The 21,226-nt window shown below is 44.3% G+C and overlaps 1 protein-coding gene across 5 annotated transcripts in view; it reads right to left on the reverse strand.

Moving 5' to 3' along the window:
- NEDD4L (NEDD4 like E3 ubiquitin protein ligase) overlaps positions 1 to 21,226 on the reverse strand; it is a 335,334-nt gene that overhangs the window by 157,700 nt on the left and 156,408 nt on the right. The window contains exon 1 of one of the 5 annotated variants that reach the window (XM_024754789.1): positions 20,412 to 20,601. The exons of the other annotated variants lie outside the window; for them this stretch is intronic. Coding sequence (XP_024610557.1) covers positions 20,412 to 20,434 — 23 coding nt within the window. The 5' untranslated portion in view covers positions 20,435 to 20,601. Of the gene's footprint in view, positions 1 to 20,411; positions 20,602 to 21,226 lie in introns of those variants that run through there. 5 annotated transcript variants of the gene reach the window in all.

The raw sequence follows: 21,226 nt of genomic DNA on the forward strand, positions 1-21,226 counted from the left end.
GTCCCAACCCTGGGTCCTAGAGACCCTTTGGAGTCGGGGGGTGGGAACACTGCATTGGGCATCTGTTTATCTCTGACACATAAATACACAGTTCTGTTTATATCGATGTAGATATGCAGTAGCCCATGAAAATATTTAAGCCAGAAGAGTTTGTTTTTAAAACAATTCGAATTAAAACCAATGTTTTCTTATCTTCTGCTAGGATAAATATCATTCAGTCACTAATAGGCAAAGGTCCACCTACAAATTACTAAAACGTTCACACAGCTGTCAAAGGAAGTGATAGCTGTGACATGCCTTTGTCTCCAGCATTTTCTATCACGTGTTTTTCCTGTATACATGCAATCAGCAGAGATTAAGAAACCACTTTTCTTTTATGCAAGTAATAGTTTAATAGAGGGACTTGCCCAGCGGTCCAGTGGTTAAGACTCCATGCTCCCAATGCAGGGGGCACGGGTTCAATCCCTGGTCAGGGAACTAAGATCCCACATGCCGCCCAGCGCGGCCTGAAAAAAAAAAAAATTAAAAAAAAAAAAAGAGAGATAGCAACTCACAAAGCCATAAGGAAACAGGGAAACCAAAAACTGCTCCCTTATCAGAAACTGTTCGGTAATTAATTCCTCCAATAGAGTGTCCACCATGTGCAAAGGACTGTGGTGGACACCAAGGGGGGGAGGTCAAAAAAGTGGGGGGCAGGGGGATAGAGGTAAACAGATGCTGCCCTCAAAGAGGCTGTCTACCCCTGCTCCAGAGAAACCAAAGTCAGACAAGAGTGAATGCATATAATATGCAGATGTCGCCTTTATGAAAGTTGGCTATATACATATATTAAGAACTCAAAAAAGTCATAAATTTTTATGTTTATTAGATGATCTGAAATGCAGGGACCATCTTATGAACAGAAATAATAACTTCCGTATCATTTATTAAGCACTTTCTGAGTTCACAGCATTGTGCGTGGTGCCTTATGTATACACCATCTCTGATCTTCAGAATAACCCTGGTAAGCAGGATGTTAGTAATCCCCATTTCATGGATAAAGAAAAGATAATATCCTAGTACATACGTGCACATGAAATGCTATGGAGCCATTAAGATGGTATTGATGAGGAACTTGATGTAGTTGCCTACACTTTGTTTACAAAGAAAGTTTAAAATTTTTAATTAAACTATATTAGAATTAAACTGTAAAGGCATATACACCTACTGCATTATAAATATACCAAGCTATAAACTAGTGTTTATTACCGCATTTATGAGACCATGAGTGATTTTTTTCTTCCTTTCATTTCTCTCTATATTCCAAATGATAGAGATGGTCACTATTTAGGCTGGAACACTGAGACCGCAAGGTGACATAGGTAGTCCCTACGGCCAGCCTCTCTGCCCCTCCCCACCAGGGAAGTCTCACTGGAAATGGTCCCAAATGGCAACAACCAGAAAATTCAAGTTAAACATACCAGACTTGTGCTGATAAAGTACAGTGGGATAAACGTTATAAATTTACCATCAATTTCTAATTGAACCACCACCTTCCTTTTCAAGTAACAAGGTCAAGACATCTCAAAGAGCCTTTAAAGAAAGGTATATAAACACACTCAGTGGAGTAAAAAGGAATGCTCTTTCTTAGTAGCCCTGTTAGTATCCTATTGGTGAAATATGCTTCATCACCACTGGAATAGTGTCTATTTGTAGGACCCCTGCCAGTGAAGTGATGTTTAATTACCATGTCACCACTCAGCAATTCAAATCATGCACTTGTAAGAGAAATTACCAATTTTCCAAATTGATTAGACAAGACTGCACGAAAGCATATCTTCTGAAAATACAGTTCAGAAACACATCACAGCACGTGCACATACTCAAACCACATGCACACAGACAGGTGTTATTCAACAACCTGAGAGTGTTTACAAAGCTTAGAGGGTTTTACTGCCTAATGTAGGTGGAATACCCAAAAGTAATCCATGATGAGATGCTTTAAATGTGGATTTCTCTGATTAGAAATGGTACAAGAAAGGTAAAACTACTTTGCATGACTCCTCATGTAGTACAGTAGTCCTGTCTCTTAATATGCAATAAACATTATGGACATTAAGGAAATCTTCAGCCAAATGAGACCATTATAGCAAATACTATAATTACATACATCATTCATTTCAAATTGCTGTAGGATAGTTCAGAGGTACTTCTATTTATTTTATTTTATTAAAGATTTATTTATTAGTTCTTTATTTTTATTTTGGCTGCATCAGGCCTTAGGTGTGGCACACGGGATCTTCGTTGAGGCATGCGGGATCTTTAGTTGCGGTGCGCGGGCTTCTCTCCAGTCGTGGCGCGCAGGCTCCAGCACGCATGGGCTCTGTAGTTTGCTGCACACAGGCTCTCCAGTTGAGGTGTATGAGCGCAGTAGCTGTGGCGCACAGGCTTAGTTGCCCCGCGGCATGTGGGATCTTAGTTCCCTGACCAGGGATCGAACCCGCATCCCCTGAATCATAAGGCGGATTCTTTACCACTGGACCACCAGGGAAGTCCATCAGAGGTACTTTTACTCACTTTCTTCAACCTTTACTCGAGTAGTCATGTTTGTTACCTTCCGAGGACTAGTCCAGCATAAAGTAGTAGGATCCAAACCCATAGGATCCCTACTTTAAGCACTCAGGATAACTAAAACCGCAGGAGTATACACAGGTACTCACACCAAGACTATGTAGAGCTCAAGTTCACTTTATATAAACTTTAAATAGTCCTTAAAAGCTCTGGCTGAACAAAAATCTATATAATGAATCATTTCTGCATTACCTCCCACCACAGCCCCACAGACATGGTTTCATGAACAGAGATTTTATCTGTAAAACAAGTGTTTTTAAATACACGCACATACATACACACAAACACACAAGTCCTACTATTGTTAGTTAAAAGAGCATTTGGTCTTTGTCAATAAATTTACCTGTGTGCATTTAATTCATTAAGAAAAGGTCCCAGAAGACTGTCCAATGGGAAATATATCCACAGGACAATATAGAATCAGTATAATATATGCACACTTTCAAATTTACCACACAACTAAATTCTTATTTCATTATCAGCTTTTACTGATCTTAATTATTTAACTGGAATAATTAATATAACCTCAAAGCTGTAAGTTTTCAAACAAAGACCAAGTTATGCCTAATATACTTGTATATTCATTTACCAAATGCTCCACAGACTTATTGTAATTCCTGCCTAGAGAAGGGTTATCAGCTGGAAAATATTTATGCAAATTGTTTAGCACAAAGGGTAATAAACTTCTACAACGCTACATAAGTAAAACGGACAGGAATTCCAAGAGGTAGGTCAGGCAGGAGCTCTACAGACGAGGCAAATGTGTTAATAACAGATGCAGAAATGGCTATCAAGGAAGAGTTCACTGTACATGGCTCTCCCATATCACCATCAGAAAGGAGAGCCACACCCTCTGCCAATATTTTCCTCCAGGTCCCACCCTGGCAAAAGAATCCTGGGCTGGCTAACAACGGGTTTGAATCTTAGGAGTCCTATGGATCTGAAATGACTGTTGGACCTAAATGCTAAATCTTCCCTAAAGACGTTCTTTGAAAACCACAGAGCCCAGTTCTACTGTTTACGCAATATGTACTCTATCCTCTAGCAGAAAGAGAAAGGACATGTGCTCAATCTATTAACTATCCAGGCCAGAGAAGGCAATCTACGTGGGGCACAGGCAAAGTCACCACATCAGAAGTCTTGTGTCACAGAGACTACGAATCCTATGACAAATTATGAGGTTGAATAGATTTATCATTGGAACTTTTTTTTCCATTGAAGTACAGTTGATTTACCATGTTCTGTTAGTTTCTGGTGTACAGCAAAGTGATTCAGTTATACATACATATAATAGTTTGCGACTGTTAATCCCCAACTCCCAATCCTTCCCCCCTCCTTGGTAACCACAAATCTGTATCATGGAAACATTCGAATATTCCCCATCAGTGCCCCTCCCCCTTCTTAAAACAGGCTACTGCTCACCTTTTCCCAAATACCTGTTGAGGGCTTCATTCTTACGTTCACTTGGCAGGACCTACACTCTGATGGTGTTTGCTCACAGTAATGATTAACTAGAACAATTCAGAACACCTCCATACACCCTCCCCGTTGTACGTGCACTAAGACAAGGATTCTGCTGCAGTGCAGACGTGTGGATTCCAGCACACGGCATCACCACGGTGGCTGGACTGCCTGCAGAAGGCCTGCAGACGTAAGGAATTCCCGTGCAGAGGTTCTCTCGCTGTGGCAGGCATCAGAATCACCTGGAGGGCTAGTTAAAACACAGATTGCTGGGCCCACCCCCAGAGCTTTTGATTCAGATCCGAGGTAGAACCTGATAATCTGCATTTCTAACAATGTGCTCATTTGGGCACCCCACTTTGGGAACCACTGAGACTCTGTCTTTTCATCTTTCTTTCTCCAGGATCCAGGAGAATGAGCTCATTCAACTCAGTACTTGTCTCCACTATCCAGGCCATCACTCCTGAGAGGATGGGAGGAGGGTGCAGACAGCTCCTATCTACTGGATGCCCAAGACTCTGCCTCTCTGGGTGGGCTTTCTCTGACTGCTTGACACTGCCCACATTTACTGGGGTCATAGAAAGGGCAACTTACAAGGCCTACCTGTATTTACAATTTACAATCAGCACCACTTTGTTTATTAGTTCAATGCAGTGCGGTGGGGCAGCTGAGTAAAGGCAAGTCAGTTCTTGTCTATGTTTTAAAAACACTGTCTTGTAATAAGAGGACAGTTGCAAGTACCCTGTAATTAAGCCTATCAGGAACTCAGTTCTGAAGGAAATAAGGCAAGGGGACAAATTCTGAGATGTGATTATCTCACCCGTCTCTCTTTCCTGACATGAGTCTGGTGGGCACTGATACCCACTCATCTACTTCCCTCATAGTTAGAGAAGTCTAGCCAATTCAAACTTCTTGTGAAGATACCTTTGTAACTGCTCAATTATATTTCTTTCTTTCTTTTTTTTTTTTTTAATAAACTAGCTCCCTCCACTCCCCCAATTTATAAAGTCGGTAGCCTAAAAAAACAGGTACGCAGACACATTATCACACTGAAATCACCAAGTACAGGAACAGACTTCCAAAGTCATCACTCTAACACTGAAGCCCATTCCTCGGCTCATCTCACCTGTGCTCTTAGGGTGGAAAAGAAGCAACGCTGCTCAAGCAGAGGAACTTTGACCTTGATGCCAAAGTGGAATCAACACCGAGCTGTGTGGAACCAGAAAAGAGGGCAAATTCTAAGGCACAGAACTACTCAGGGAATTCAGCCTTTATTAACTAAACAGGGAGAAAAAGATGCTTTTAATTAACTGTGGAAGAGCGGTGGGTGTCCAGAGCACAGCCTGCGTTCGACATCTACTGTCACTGCGTGCTCTGGGTGCGAGGACTGAAGGCGGGCGCAGGTTCGGAGGTTCTCAGGGGCCCTCAACAGCAGCGATGGACACTGCTGAGACCTGCAGGGCTGGCGCTCAGGAACAAAGGTCTCCAAGAAGGAGCTGCCATGCAGATAAGTAAACAACAACTATGCTGAGAACAGCCTTATAGGACCAATACTCCTGGGTATACAGGGCAAGTGGTGGAGAGAAGAGGAATCCAAGGACAGCCCAGGAGACAGGTCAACAGCTCCTATGCACACCAATAGCGACCTCTCTACCTAAGTATTTACTACGTGCCAAGCACTGTCTTAAAGACTTTCTGCACAATCCTTCCTTTAACGCAGGTAGGAACCTTCTAGACTTCTCAAGGATGGGAGTGATGGTAGTGCCAAAGGTACCCAGTCCAGTTTTTTTTTTTTTTTTTTTTTTTCGGTACACGGGCCTCTCACTGTTGTGGCCTCTCCCGTTGCGGAGCACAGGCTCCGGACGCGCAGGTCCAGCGGCCATGGCTCACAGGTCCAGCCGCTCCGCGGCATGTGGGATCCTCCCGGACCGGGGCACGAACCCGTGTCCCCTGCATCGGCAGGCGGACTCTCAACCACTGAGCCACCAGGGAAGCCCCCCAGTCCAGTTTTCAATGCAAGAATCTTTCTTCTCACGGGCAAGATTCTCTGAGGGGAAGGGATTCCTGCCCTACAGGAGGTTAACACGAAATGTGGCAACTTCTCAAATCTGAATAGGCAGCTCCCGAGTGACAGCCATTCAGTGAAGCAGCTGTCAGGGCACCAGGAAAGTCAGGAGGCAAGGGTCTCGAAATCAGCACTGGTCTGAACACAGCAAGAATGGAGCAGCTCCTTGTGAAACCATTCCCTGTGTTACGGGCTCCACTGTGTCCCCTCCAAACGATATGAAGCTCCAGAGCCTTAGAATGTGACCTTATTAGAAAAAAGGGTCTTTACAGAGGTAGTCAAGTGAAAATGAGTTCATTAGGTTGGACTCTAATCCAACATGACTGTGCTCTCAGAAGAGGGGAAATTTGCGCAGACATGCGCACAGGAATGAAGACACAGGGAGAAGATTGCCCCGCGACCGGAGGGATGCTACGGACTGCTCCAACACCAGAGAGAAGAGAAGAGGAAGTTTCCCCTAGAGCCCGGGGATAGCATGACCCCACCAACACCTTGATTTCAGCTCTGTAGCCCCCAGAACTGTGCGACAATTCATTTCTACATTTTAAGCCACCCTGTTTGTGGTACTTCAAATGGCAGCTTTAGGAAACAAGCCACCCTTTATTGGAAACACTTGCGGCCAAATGTGTTCCAGAACTCTGATTTTTTTCTCATTTTAGATGGTCCTAACTATTCCAATTACTGCATAACATTCCCAGTAGGGGCCTGGGGGCAGGACCCACAGCCAACATGTACAAATACTTATCTTAACTGTTTTAGATAAAACCAGAAATACTCCCAAGTCCACTGAGGTCAGATTTTGCCACCAAATGAGTTAGTTTCCTACAAACCTACAACAAAGTTTTCTTTCCAGGGCTTTTTGGATTTTCCAACTGCATGGGATTATGGGCCCGTATTAGGTTGCAGAATAATACTTAAAATATGCTTACTACAGATGCCGCCCTGCCCAGCACGTTCACACTGCTCTCAAAAGCGCAAAAAAATTGCGTGTGAAATCCTAGAATTGCTCAGGGAAACAAAAACATCCCCTCAACTCTTAAGTAATTGGTCAAATATTTAAAGTTTTATCTTCAAGACTGTTAAACACACAAACCACTAGACACTTGACCTTCCCATTACGGCGAGTTCTGTACTATATCACCATAAGGGTTTTTAGAATAGAATTTTAAAAGAGAGGCGCCATCAATTATGCTTCACAGCATTATGGCAGGAAGAAAAAACTATGATCAATAGAAAGAAGGCTGGGTTATGATAAAGCTCCACCCCAATGGCAGGAAGATGAATGTCATGGAGCACTTTTTTTTTTCCCAGTTACGCAGATAAATACATGGTAGGTACATTCGGATCTCCAGGACCCACATGTTGTCAAGACGGGAATTTACAGAAGAAATGAAGCCTTCATCAGCATTGAAACTCTTGATTGACTTCCTCACCAGTGTGAAGAGCAGAGTCCCTTACCACATCTTCAAAGTTGGATACACCCAGGAGATTTCTCCTTGCGTTCAGATATTTTTAAATCCTCCCTTAAGTTACCAAGTTGGATGAGACTAGATATCAAAGGACTTCTAAAGAGAGCCTGGGGTAGGTTCTAGAATTACAGAAGGTGTGTTTCCTACCCACACCACCCCCACCTTGTAAGGGTGTTACAGTTTATGCTACTAGATGACTTTGTTTTTTGTTGTTTTTTTCTTGCGGTACATGGGCCTCTCACTGCTGTGGCCTCTCCCGTTGCAGAGCACAGGCTCCGGACGCTTGGGCTCGAACCCGTGTCCCCTGCATCGGCAGGCAGACTCTCAACCACTGTGCCACCAGGGAAGCCCTAGATGACTTTGTTTTATGGATATATGTGTTTCTCCCTGTCCCTGCGACCCTAAAGGAGAAAGTGTTAAATAATCATGGGGTAAGAACACAAGGGACAGATTAAGACAATTTACATAGAATAAAACGTGCCTTTCCCATAATAACTATGGAGGTCAGACCTCTGGCACACTTAAACACAACACAGGATCCTTGTTTTACTTTTGCCCTATGCGTCAGAATTTCTATTAGGCAATAAGTACAAAATCCAATTAAACCTCCTTGTCAGTAACGGCCACATGTGTTTGATTCCCCAAATATGCCTATCTACCACCTTCGAAGTTTTCAGCCCACTCACCCCTGGTGCACACTCATTTGTCGGAGATCCCTTCTGTTCTCTCCTCTTCCTCCTGTGGAAATCCTCGATCCTTCCAGGCTCCAGGCAGCCAGCACCTCCTCCTCATCTTCCCAGAACAAGCCACCCTATAATAACCAGCCTCTCTGTGCTCTGCGTTCCTAAGTCGTGACTACTGAGGCCACTCCTCTGCTGCTGACTCACGTGCCTTTCTGTATTGTTTGTCCTTTTTCAAGTGTGTAAATCTTAATATTATACTCTTAAACTAGCTGCAAGTCACTTACAGCCACTGTCTACTTCTTGGGCAAGTCTGCCTTCTCCATAGAACTGTGCAGAGAACACGCCCTGAGTAAGTATCTCTCCACTGCTTGACTTCTCACTCATCATATGATAGGGTAACTTCTTCCCAGGGTCACACATTTGGAACCGTCGTCTTGCCTGAGTTGCCAAAACATGGAATTCTCAACACATACCTGATACTGATCAACTAGACACAGAATGTATTTTCGGTGCAAAGCTCATTTTCTTACACTTCCTTCATTTTCTTCACTTTTCCACAGGGTGGGAGCCACAGGGTCATTTCCTAAACTGTTCTGAGTTGTGAGCTCAAGTAAATGCAAAGAAATAAGAACATGAAAAAAAAAAAAGCTTCACAGCGAACCTCATTTTCAGCAATATTACGTAATACCCCAAACTAACATTATGAGTCACTTACAATTAACAAAAGCAAAAACTTTTTAACAAATGACTTATGGAATTCACACACTCTTGTGTGAGAAACTTAAATATTCAAATCTAAAGGACACAAAAAATATTAATGTTTGAGGACTAAGGGAGAAAATAACAGAACAGTTAATTCCAGATACCTGATTACACTGTTGATAACCACTTAGAAACAGGAAAGGGAGTTCAGACTTTTAAAATGTATCATTAATTCAACACCCATTTATGATAAAAACTCTCCAGAAAGTGGGCATAGAGGGAACCTACCTCAACATAATAAAGGCCATATATGACAAACCCACAGCAAACATCATTCTCAATGGTGAAAAACTGAAAGCATTTCCTCTAAGATCAGGAACAAAACAAGGATGTCCACTCTCGCCACTATTATTCAACATAATTTTGGAAGTCCTAGCCATGGCAATCAGAGAAGAAAAAGAAATAAAAGGAATCCAAATTGGAAAAGAAGAAGTAAAACTGTCACTGTTTGCAGATGACATGATACTATGCATAGCAAATTCTAAAGACGTCACCAGAAAACAACTAGAGCTAATCAATGAATTTAGTAAAGTCACAGGATACAAAATCAATACACAGAAATCTCTTGCATTCCTATACACTAACAACAAAAGATCACAAAGAGAAATCGAGGAAACAATCCCATTTACCATTGCAACAAGAAGAATAAAACACCTAGGAATAAACCTACCTAAGGAGGCAAAAGACCTGTACACAGAAAACTATAAGATACTGATGAAAGAAACCAAAGACGACCCAAACAGATGGAGAGATATACCATATTCTTGGATTGGAAGAATCAATATTGTGAAAATGACTATACTACCCAAAGCAATCTACAGGTTCAATGCAATCTCTATCAAATTACCAATGGCATTTTTCACAGAACTAGAACAAAAAATTTTACGATTTGTGTGGAAATACAAAAATCCCCAAATAGCCAAAGCAATCTTGAGAAAGAAAAACGGAGCTGGAGGAATCAGGCTCCCTGACTTCAGACTATACTACAAAGGTATAGTAATCAAGGCAGTATGGTACCGGCACAAAAACAGAAATATAGATCAACGGAATAGGACAGAAAGCCCAGAGATAAACCCATGCACCTATAATAGGTCACCTAATCTATGACAAAGGAGGAAAAAATATACAATGGAGAAAAGACGGCCTCTTCAATAAGTGGTGCTGGGAAAACTGTACAGCTACATGTGAAAGAATGAAATTAGAACACTCCCTATCACCATACACAAAAATAAACTCAAAATGGATTAAAGACCTAAATTTCAGGCTAGACACTATAAAACTCTTAGAGGAAAAGATAGGAAGAACACTCTTTGACATAAATCACAGTAAGATCTTTTTTGACCCACCTCCTAGAGTAATGAAAATAAAAACAAAAATAAATAAATGGGACCTAATTAAAATTAAAAGCTTTTGCACAGCAAAGGATATCATAAACAAGTTGAAAAGACAACCCTCAGAATGGGAGAAAATATTTGCAAATGAAGCAATTGACAAAGGATTAATCTCCAAAATATACAAACAGCTCATGCAGCTCAATATCAAAACAAAAACAAACAACCCAATCCAAAAATGGGCAGAAGACCTAAATAGACATTTCTCCAAAGAAGATATACAGATTGCCAACAAACACATGAAAGGATGCTCAACATCACTAATTATTAGAGAAATGCAAATCAAAACTACCATGAGGTATCACCTCACATGGGTCAGAATGGCCATCATCAAAAAATCTACAAACAATAAATGCTGGAGAGGGTGTGGAGAAAAGGGATCCCTCTTGCACTGGTGGTGGGAATGTAAATTGATACAACCACTATGGAGAACAGTATGGAGATTCTTTAAAAAACTAAAAATAGAACTACCATATGACCTAGCAATACCACTACTGGGCACATACCCTGAGAAAACCATACTTGAAAAAGACACATCACCCCAACGTTCACTACAGCACTATTTACAATAGCCAGGACATGGAAGCAACCTAAATGTCCATCAACAGAGGAATGGATAAAGAAGATGTGATACACATATACAGTGGAATATTACTCAGCCATAAAAAGGAACGAAATTGGGTCACTTGCAGAGATGTGGATGGACCTAGAGACTGTCATACAGAGTGAAGTAAGTCAGAAAGAGAAAAGCAAATATCGTATGAGAACGCATATGTGTGGAATCTAGGAAAGTGGTACAGATGATTTTATTTGCAAAGCAGAAATAGAGATACAGATGCAGAGAACAAACATATGGACACCAACGGGGAAAGGGGGCTGGGATGAATTGCGAGATTGGGATTGACATATATACACTATTGATACTATGTATAAAATAGATAACTAATGAGAATCTACTGGACAGCACCAGGAACTGTACTCAATGCTCTGTGGTGACCTAAATGGGAAGGAAATCCAGAAGAGAGGGGATATAAGTATACACATAGCTGATTCACTTTGCTGTAACAGTAGGAACTAACACAACATTGTAAAGCAACTACACTCCAATAAAAATTAATGAAAAATAAATAAATTTTAAAAATGTATCACTAGCTCATTATGCACCACTATAAACTTTTATTCCAACTGTACAAGTTCTCACTGTCTTTTTTCATGCTTTTGTCGTCTGTTGCTGATCTTTTCCCCAAGCCTGAAAAGGTTTCCTTTCAAAATAAAGATGTGTAAACTTCATCGTAGATGTGAATTTTCACACACCAAACAAACTCTTAAACAGCCCTTAATAAAGGCACATTATTGAGAAAACATTCATTGTAATTAACCTCAAAATTTTTCCTTGAAGTATAGTTGACTTACAATACTGTGTTAGTTTCAGGTGTAGAGCAAAGTGATGCAGTTATATATATAATGTATATGTATATACATATCCTTTTGCAGACTCCCTTCCATTATACGTTATTACAAGATATTGAATATAATTTCTGTGCAGCTGACATGGATGGAGGTACCATCCAACAGTGATCATAATTACATCAAATATAAGCTTCTTGGGGATGTGGCCGGTGTCACCACAAAAGTGAGATGCAATCTCTCTCTTCACTGGGTCATTGGGGGGAAAGTGTGTTAGATGACCCCAAGCAAGTGAGCATACAGGTAGCATGCCTGTTTGCAACGAGCCTCCTTATAAATGAACACAAAGCGATCAAAATGTGAGAAACAGCATGGAGAGGGAAAGCTCTGCATTCTAGCCAGATGCCGCTTATTAGCTGCCAATGAGATTTACACTCTATATATTCGACAGTCTGTAATTTTGAGAAAATTTTAAAAGGCAACTAGGTCCTCCTATGGAGAACACAGAAGAAACAAGCCCCCTGACTTTATGTGATTGGGAAAGATGTTCTACAGCAGGGCTTCCAGCACTTTGCCATGCATAGCAATCACCTGAGGATTGTGTTTAAATGCATTCTGATTAAGGAGGTGTGAGGTGAGCCCCGAGAATCTGCATTCCTAACAAGCTCCCAGGCGATACTGCAGGTGGGTGTAGCAAGGCTCTAAGGGTGATTAGAATACAGCTCATTCAGGAGAGAACCGCAGGTGTGGAAAAGTGCACGGATCTCACATAAAGAGCGCAGACTGGGACGTCCAGACCGGAGAAATACAAGTTTATATGTTGGTGCTCCCCAAGGCCTTATCTTTTTTTTTTTTTTGCAGTACGCGGGCCTCTCACTGCTGTGGCCTCTCCCGTTGCGGAGCACAGGCTCCAGACGCGCAGGCTCAGCGGCCATGGCTCCCGGGCCCAGCCGCTCCGCGGCACAGGGGATCTTCCCGGACCCGGTCACGAACCCATGTCCCCTGCATCGGCAGGCGGACTCAACCACTGCGCCACCAGGGAAGCCCCTCAAGGCCTTTGACTGCTTTTCATGCTACAATGCTCACTGGGTGGGCTCACATCCGGCTCCTTTTCCATGACTATGAACTGCTAAGTGGCAGCCACGTTGACTCCAGCCAGGACCCTAAGCTTGAGCACCAGAAAAGCAAAGAGGGACCCTTCTGGCGATCCCAACCCGGTGATGATGCACCCCAGCCGCAAGCCCTCACCTCCTCTGTTCCACATCTTCTTAATGCAGCCAAGTATTAACCTAATCACCCAAGCCAAACACATGGGAATCACCCACTCTGAATTGGTTCTTTGTAACCTCAAAGATAGAGTCCAGATGACCGTGGCATCCAAGGTCTGCCCGGCTCTAGCCTCTGCTTGCCCCTCCGAGGTCATCTTCTATGTGCCTTCCACACTTAGCCAAGGGGGAACTTTGTTTAGTTCTCCGATCACACCATGACCTTTCTCCTCTGCTGGAAATGCCCGGATCCCACCCGGTCTGCACTTGACCCTCACTCGACCTGAAAGAGCAGCTCAACTGTCTCTGAGAAGGGCTTCTTAATGCCAAACCCCACGCCCGCTGGCAGAATCCACCCAGTACAGCCGTCGTTTACTTATGTGTCCGCTACTGCGACTGGCCTAGAAGCTCCTTGAGAACAGGGCCATGGCCCGGTCACTTGCGTACACGACATTCGGTCACACAGTAGGTTCCCACAAGTAACTGCTTTACAGGGTACGGTGATGGCCCAAGGGCAGGTTAGGCACGGGGGGTGGTGGTGGTGGTGGTGGTGATGTGTGGTGCAGTGGGTAAACCTCCAGCTCCGTGGTAAACAAAGACTGGAAAATATCACTAGACGAATCACGGAACACCCAGAATTCACACGCTGGGCAGTGGCCGTCTCTATTATTTGCAAGCATAATACCGCTAAGAGAGGGATAAATCGGACGGAAATACAACAGCCTCACTCACAATTTCTTGGTTCTTTTTCTCATGTCATGGCTGAAACCAAGAAATCCAATAGTAATGGAGCGGAAGCCGAAAGTGAAGGCTTATCTGCTCTGAGGGAGTCTGAATGAGAGGCAATTAATAAAGGATTAAGGCTAAGTAAGACCACAGTGGAACATGTAACCACAGCATGCTGAATGCCGAAAACCAGAGTGGCAATTAGGCAGGGAAAACCCACGATGGGTAAAACCCTCGCCACGTCGAGGAACAGCTTGCAAGGAGCCCCATGGAGCCAGTCCCCTCTGTGAGCAGAGCTCTCTGTGTGACCGAAGACGGAAGCTCGACCCTGACCTGTGGAGAAAGTCTGTAAGAAAGGCTGGCGGTGAGACTTTCCCCTCAGGGTCCTGAGAGCCACCCAGCCAATTCCATTCTACTAATGCTTAAAGGTGGGGCGAGGCCACCTCCAGACAACTCACCTCAAAGTATGGACGACTCAGAAGAAATTACAGCCTCCTGATTACCCAAGTCAGGACCACAAGGGCACCCGGTGGCTCCCCTCACGGCCCCTCAAGGCTCAAGTGTCTGGTTTCCTCTGCGGATCCTTCCCTCAGTACATTCAGAAGCACCTACTACGTCACAGACACTGGCCTAGGCCCCTGAGATACACCAGGGAAGAAAACATGTGAACCCCCTACCTTTGTGGACTTTCCCCGCTCGCAAGGGGAAACAGGTGGTAAACATACAGATGACACACACTAAAGAGAAGAGAAACACAGCAGGCAAAGGGGACTGACACTGGAAGGTGGAAGGGGGCACTGGTTGCAGCTTATTAGGGTGGTCCCGGGACCTGTCTGAAACAGCGATTTTTGAATGACTTGCAGGAAATGAGAAATCATTAAGTGGAAGACGCTCACAAAAATTTAACAGTTGCACATTTGACAAATATAGGATTTTTTCCCCTTCTTTAGTGGCTGCCTTGGTTTACTTGATTTAGGGTAACACAGCAACGTCACTGAGGGCATGCACCCTGGAGTAAGACGCACCAAGTTTGCTTTCTAGTTCCGCCATCTGAAACTGGAAATAATCGGATGTCATGATGGCTATCAGTTAATCTCATCAAATGGTAAGGGAGGCCTCCAACCCTTTACTTCAGTGCTCGGTGAGCTGCAGGTGTCTGCAGTCGTCCCACAGCTTCCCTGCCCCCGAGCACAGCACGGGAACTTGTGGAACGCGGAACACAATGTCTCGTTCTCAGGGATGCTGGATTAAGTGCGGGAAGTATGGACGGCGTCTCATAAATATACTGTTCTGCGCGTGTTCACATTCACCCGTCCCTCGCAGTATTTCACCTATACTTTCAAAATAGTAACAAGCCATTCCAAGGCTTGGATCCATAAGTTGCTAAAATAAATTTTGACTTCAAAAATGAGAGCTCAATGTTGGAGGTCACGTAACTCAACATGACTCCATTTGACAGCTGACAGAACTTGTGTCATGTCAACGGTACAGCCCCGAGTTCAACCCTCTGCCTCTGTATCTAGGCTGCCACACCGCTTAGAAGGCGGAATGATTTGTTCATTCTGGGCTACTCCATAGATGAGCATGTGCTTGGCTTCCAACATGCATGAGATGAGATAAACATGTCTGATGGGCAGAATTTTTTTTTTCCAGGAAACATCTTTTCATTCTGCTCTAATAGATCAGTGGTGGATTTTTACCCTTCTAGGTATAATAATGCATAGCTTTCTATGGGAAAGATGTTTTAAAGGCCTTTTATTTATTTATTTATTTTTTGTGGTGTGTGGGCCTCTCCCGTTGCGGAGCACAGGCTCCAGACGCGCAGGCTCAGCGGCCATGGCTCACGGGCCCAGCCGCTCCGCGGCATGTGGGATCTTCCCAGACCGGGGCACGAACCCGCATCCCCTGCATCGGCAGGCGGACTCTCAACCACTGCGCCACCAGGGAAGCCCTTAAAGGGTTTTTTAAAGCAGGTTTTCTAACCACTATCCTAGAGTCGGCCACAACTTTCAAATTAACCAAAAACAGCCATACTAGAAAATGTTAGAATCTACCATATGAAAGAAAAGGAAAAAAGGCTTGTCCACCCATGCAGTTGTTATTCCCATGCTTGGTTGGTTACTATTGGCTGAAGCTCCCTGCAGATGCTATGCGGCCCAAGGGCCCGGGCACCGATGGGCACTTGGCCTCCCCAGCACCCAGCTCCCAAGTGGCCCCCCGAGGGGCTCCAGGGCACATTTGTTGAATAAATAACCAAGCCTCGCCTCAAGAATAGGAGGCCGTTTAGACCCTTACTGGTGTGCTCTTCATCTGGAGCTCACAAACTGCTTTTTTGTTTTTTTTGCGGTACGCGGGCCTCTCACTATTGTGGCCTCTCCTGTTGCGGAGCACAGGCTCTGGACGCGCAGGCTCAGCGGCCACGGCTCACGGGCCCAGCCGCTCCGCAGCATGTGGGATCTTCCCGGACCGGGGCACGAACCCGTGTCCCCTGCATCGGCAGGCGGACTCTCAACCACTGCGCCACAGGGAAGCCCACAAACTGCTTTTTATTTTGTTCTCTGCCCACACTTCTCCCCTCCCCCACAAAAAGCAGCCAAGCCAAATATAGATTGTTCACAAGCATGACAAAAGGGTGATTTAATTATGATGCGGTTCATACCCAGGATGGGGCAACTGCAGGAGGCCTGCAGCTCAGGGCAGATGCCAGGGAGGGCCGGGGTGCCTCACCCACAAGTGCTCTGCTGAGTCTCGCTGGGGAGTCTGTGGGTCTCAGCCTTGAACTGGTGGTTATTGCTGGCTTTGTCATCAAAGCTCTCTGTACTGTGTCATGCTCAAAATCTAATTTTCATGGCAACAGCCCTGCAGTGGGTGATGCCTCATCTCTCGGGATTTGCAGTTCCGGGTGAGTGACAGGGCCCTGGTTTGGTCTTCCCGTTCTCACTCACTCTCTCTTTCTCTGACAGGCATACCTTTCAGCTGACATAATCCTTCTAGCCATTAAGTTCTTTATTTCCTTTGGAAACAGAGTTCCACTGGCACACACACACACACGCAGGGAAAATCACTCCATCTTCAGTGTGTGGCCTCCCGTTTATGAACAAAAAAATTTAAAAGAAAAAAGTTTTTTAACTAGCTAACGAAATTAGGGGACATATTTTTGCCAGTTTGATTAATCTCACCTATCAATTAAATCATAATTGTCTTTGATTGCCATCCTCACTCAGCCCCAAGCTTAAGGGCTGTTCAAGTATGTATTCAAAAATAAAATCTAAATAAAATCAAGTGAAAACAGTGAGAGACAGGGGAAGAAGCAATCAACCTTTTAAAAGAATTTTAGGTCCACAAAAACTGCCAAGCATAAGTGAAAAACAGGTACCCCTCAATGTCTAGCACAAAGATAATAAATACTCAGTCACTGACAGACTCAAAGAATAAGGAGAAGATGAATTATTTCAAAGTAACGAACACAGTATTACAAATGTCCTCAATAACCTTGTCGATGAGTTAACATAGTCACACACCCTATTCTCAGACAGGACAGTGTCCTTCAGACATATCACTCACTAACCTCACATACAATTATGCCCTTGAGAAACCTCAACACAACAGGGCAAGGAAGAAAAAGTGAGACATGTTAAAATGCCTTAAAGCCCGCCACACCATTTCCTTTAACGAAGCTGGAGACTTCCTTGAGTCTCAGGCTAGTCTACTTAGCATGGCAGATCTCGGCCAAAATCAACTCGCCATCCCTGTTAATTGAGTTGCACGTTCAAATCCCTGCACTGGAAAATGCTCCCACAGATCACAGCTGCAGGACTGCACTTGGCCTCTGGTCCAGACTCTGTGACCAAATGCCCTCCACAATGTGACGGGGTTTCCAGTCACTGACCTGAGTCAGAGGTGCTTTATGATCACATGTGACCCAGTTGCCTGCAGCGGCAGGATGAGTAACAGTGCAGTGAGCAGGACAGCTTACATCATTGCAGGTGGTGCTTTTTTAATGGGTTCCTATTCAACTCCATTTACCCCACCAGAATCTATCATCTCTGAGTTCCCACTTAGTGTGACGTGACACCGCTAACTGCCTCTGGGAGGTGACGCTCTGTCACGTGTCCATGTGCTGTTCCAAAAATTTCCACGGACGTGTCCGTCCTCTAGGAGAAGGAGAATCAACGCTTTGTTTTCAGGGATAATGTCAACCGGGAGCTGGAACGTTAACCTTTTTCCCAGTAACTACTCTTCTAAGATGAATAAGCAGCTCGCAACTCGTCAACAGCTGAGGGTACAGCTGGTGGTTATCTGGAAAGAGCTCGTGATTCTTTTGGCTCACACTGTTTTGGCGACAACACTGAAGCAGGAAGGATTTTCTCTACGATCTAGACCTCAGGCCTTTAGAGGAGCCAGGAACAAAGCCAGCCATCTTTGACTCCAGGAGGGCAGCTGGGGGGTCTCAGCCAGGCCTGACCTCCAAGTCCTGGCCAGCGGGCGGGATGGCATGGGGAGCTGCCTACCTGTGACCCCGTCTACCTGGATACAGAGAAAACCCAGCCAAGGGTGGAGGGCACACAAATATTGACTGTAGGTGAAGGCATGCCAAGTGAGCCTCGGTGGAATTCTGAGCCACTGAAAACATGGTTGAGATAGGTTTTGAAAACACCAGGGAACCTGTGCTTCTGCCATCACCGTGAAGGTGAATGAACTCAGATGCCCCTGGGATCCGAGGGGAGAGGCCGCAGGCAGGCTACGAGCCTACCTGTACAACGAGAAGCCCTCGACGTTGCTAGAGCATTAAATCATCATTAACTCCAAACACACAGGAGGGAAATCACAAGGCGGAACAGACTTCTGCCAAGGTGAGAAGAGTGGCAGCTCCTGAAAATCGACTCGGAAACGCCCTCAGAAGTACAGGCTGATGTACTACCTCGAACGAACCACAAAAAGTCAGAACAACCCTCCCGCCCCAACGCAACCGTCATAACCCCCAAAGTCTTATCAACTGCCTCTAAGATGCTGTCAGTAAGTACAGAGGGCTCCCCATACCCACCAAACAAACCACTTCAGAATAAAACTCTTATATTCCTCAAGTAACAAATTCCCATCATTCTGTCCCTGCCTTCATTTGATATCTTTAAGTTACAGTCCACGGTGATAAGAGAATGTCCTAAATGTGGTGTTTTCTAAAATCAACATTTAGTTGAGCTACAAGACTCCCGCCACACGCAAAAAAAAAGCCTTTTTAAATTAAAAAAAAAAAACCTGCAACAACTGTACATGAGAATCATTCCCACTGCTTTTCTCCTGTCTAAATAGAAAGCATTTCCTTTTCCTGTCTTCTTAAAAATTTCACCATCATCTTCCCCAAATTCCCATGGGAATGAAAGTTCACCTCTTCCTCACAAACATTTAGAAAAGGTGGTGGGGGGAGGGAGGCACTACCACATAAGTCCTTTGAACTCCGTCTTATAGTTTAGTTGCTTGCTTTTTCTTTGATGGGCACAATCTAACTTGAACACGTGTAAACTACATACTTCACAATGTGAAATAAAGAATAACTCGGATTTGACCACAGGCTTGGATATTTCACCTTGCTGATAACCTTTTCGTCATCATTTGACATTAGGAACACTTTTTTGAACGTAATCTGGCTCGTTAATGTAAAGGTGTGACCCGCACTCCAATCCATTTTAGCAACACACAGACATACACTAACTAGTTAACAGTTTTTGAATCATCATCAAATGAGACAGTAAAGAAACAAAAATCACGTGTTAATCGTAACGCATATCCATACGTATGAGCAGTAAGGGTGGGAAAATGATAAGAAAACCTAAAAGGAAACCAGCTGAATATGTTCTGGGCTTAAACTTTTGCTCTGTCCAATCAAAAATAACAATAACAGTAATAGTAAATGCATTTAGAATAAGTCATGTAAGTCAAACATTAAAGATTTCTATCACTACCAACCAAAACTTCAGATAGAAACCATAAATCATTCTCCAAGCAAACCATTTCATGACCTAAGATGTTATTTCATCTGAGGCCAAGTACAGCTGGTGTCTCCCTCTTCTCCAGTGAGATTGTTAAGTCAGAAATAGTCAGAGAAAACAGAGATCCAAAACAAAACAGGAAGAAAAACATAACTGTTTCCTCCCCAACCAGTGATTTCTAAATCAGAGAACAACATTCACAGAACTTAAGTGGTCGACATTTTCCATTATTTCCAAAAAGAAAACAAGAGTATCCACGGTGCTCTCATCTTCGGAATCAAAAGTGTACCTTTTTCTAAATAGCCAAGACAGAGATAAGAAAGCTGAGAGAAGAGAATCAGGAGAATTCAGACCACAGTTCTTTTCGAGTTTCATTTTTTGCTGCCATCCTGTCTATGTATACGGAGAGCAAAACTGATCAACTACAGCGAACTCTGAACACCAAAAAGAAGTAATTTACAAAGGGAAATCTTGCGCTAGAATAATGCCACCGATACAAAAAGTATATCAAAAGCAAACTCTGTGCCAACAGCAGACGTTGTGCATTCATATAATAAAAGCAGACAGTGGAGTCTTTATCCTTACCTATAGCTGTCCTCAAGGCTCATGAAAAGCAAGCCATCTCTCCCGCTGGAAAGCGTCTGGGGGGCTAGTGCTGCAGTCACAGTTGGGACTCTGCCTCCACGACCCTTGGGCTCCCAGCCCCAGCTTCCTTCCCGGTTTTGAAGGGCTGCCCACTCACACCTCTGCTGATCCTCGGGAACCACCACCAGCAAGTTTTAACACAACTGACGAGGAATGCCCCGGAGCTGGCTACTTATAATGATGATTCACTTCAACGACAGCTAGAAAGAAATGCTTGTTGGTGGAAAAGGAGTTGAGTCAACTCCACCCCTACCGTAAGGATTAAGTAACTCCACGCAGCTCAGCAATTAGCTTAAACAGCCTCCAGGTGCCCTAACCTGAGGTTACCCGCAGCGCCGCTTCTCCCCGTGGCAGTTCTCAGCGGGCAGCGAGAGGAGCCCAGGGCTACCAAGCAGGACGGGCAATAACGAGCGTGCACATGGTTTCGTGGATAACTGTAACTTGGGCTAGACTATTTAAAGCTGCTCATTTAATGCTGTTTCTGAGTTTTCTGGGAAGACAGGCAGTAGAGGTCTGTCCTTCACCTTCTACAGTGAACTCGGCTTCTCTCCAGTTCCCGCGTGGGAGGCTGCGCACCAAGCAGGCGGAGAGCACGACCTGCTACCAGCCCTACCGCGCCCACCAAGAACTTAAAGTCTTTGTGGGGGAGGGGGGGGAGCAGGGCAGAGTAAAGGTAACTATGATGCAAACGACAACAGCAAACACAACTGACAGGTTGGGGGCATTTGGTGTCATGAGAGACAGCACCACTCCGT

This window comes from Neophocaena asiaeorientalis, unplaced genomic scaffold (genome assembly GCF_003031525.2).
Source record: "Neophocaena asiaeorientalis asiaeorientalis breed wild unplaced genomic scaffold, Neophocaena_asiaeorientalis_V1.1 scaffold124, whole genome shotgun sequence".
Lineage (NCBI taxonomy): Eukaryota > Metazoa > Chordata > Mammalia > Artiodactyla > Phocoenidae > Neophocaena > Neophocaena asiaeorientalis.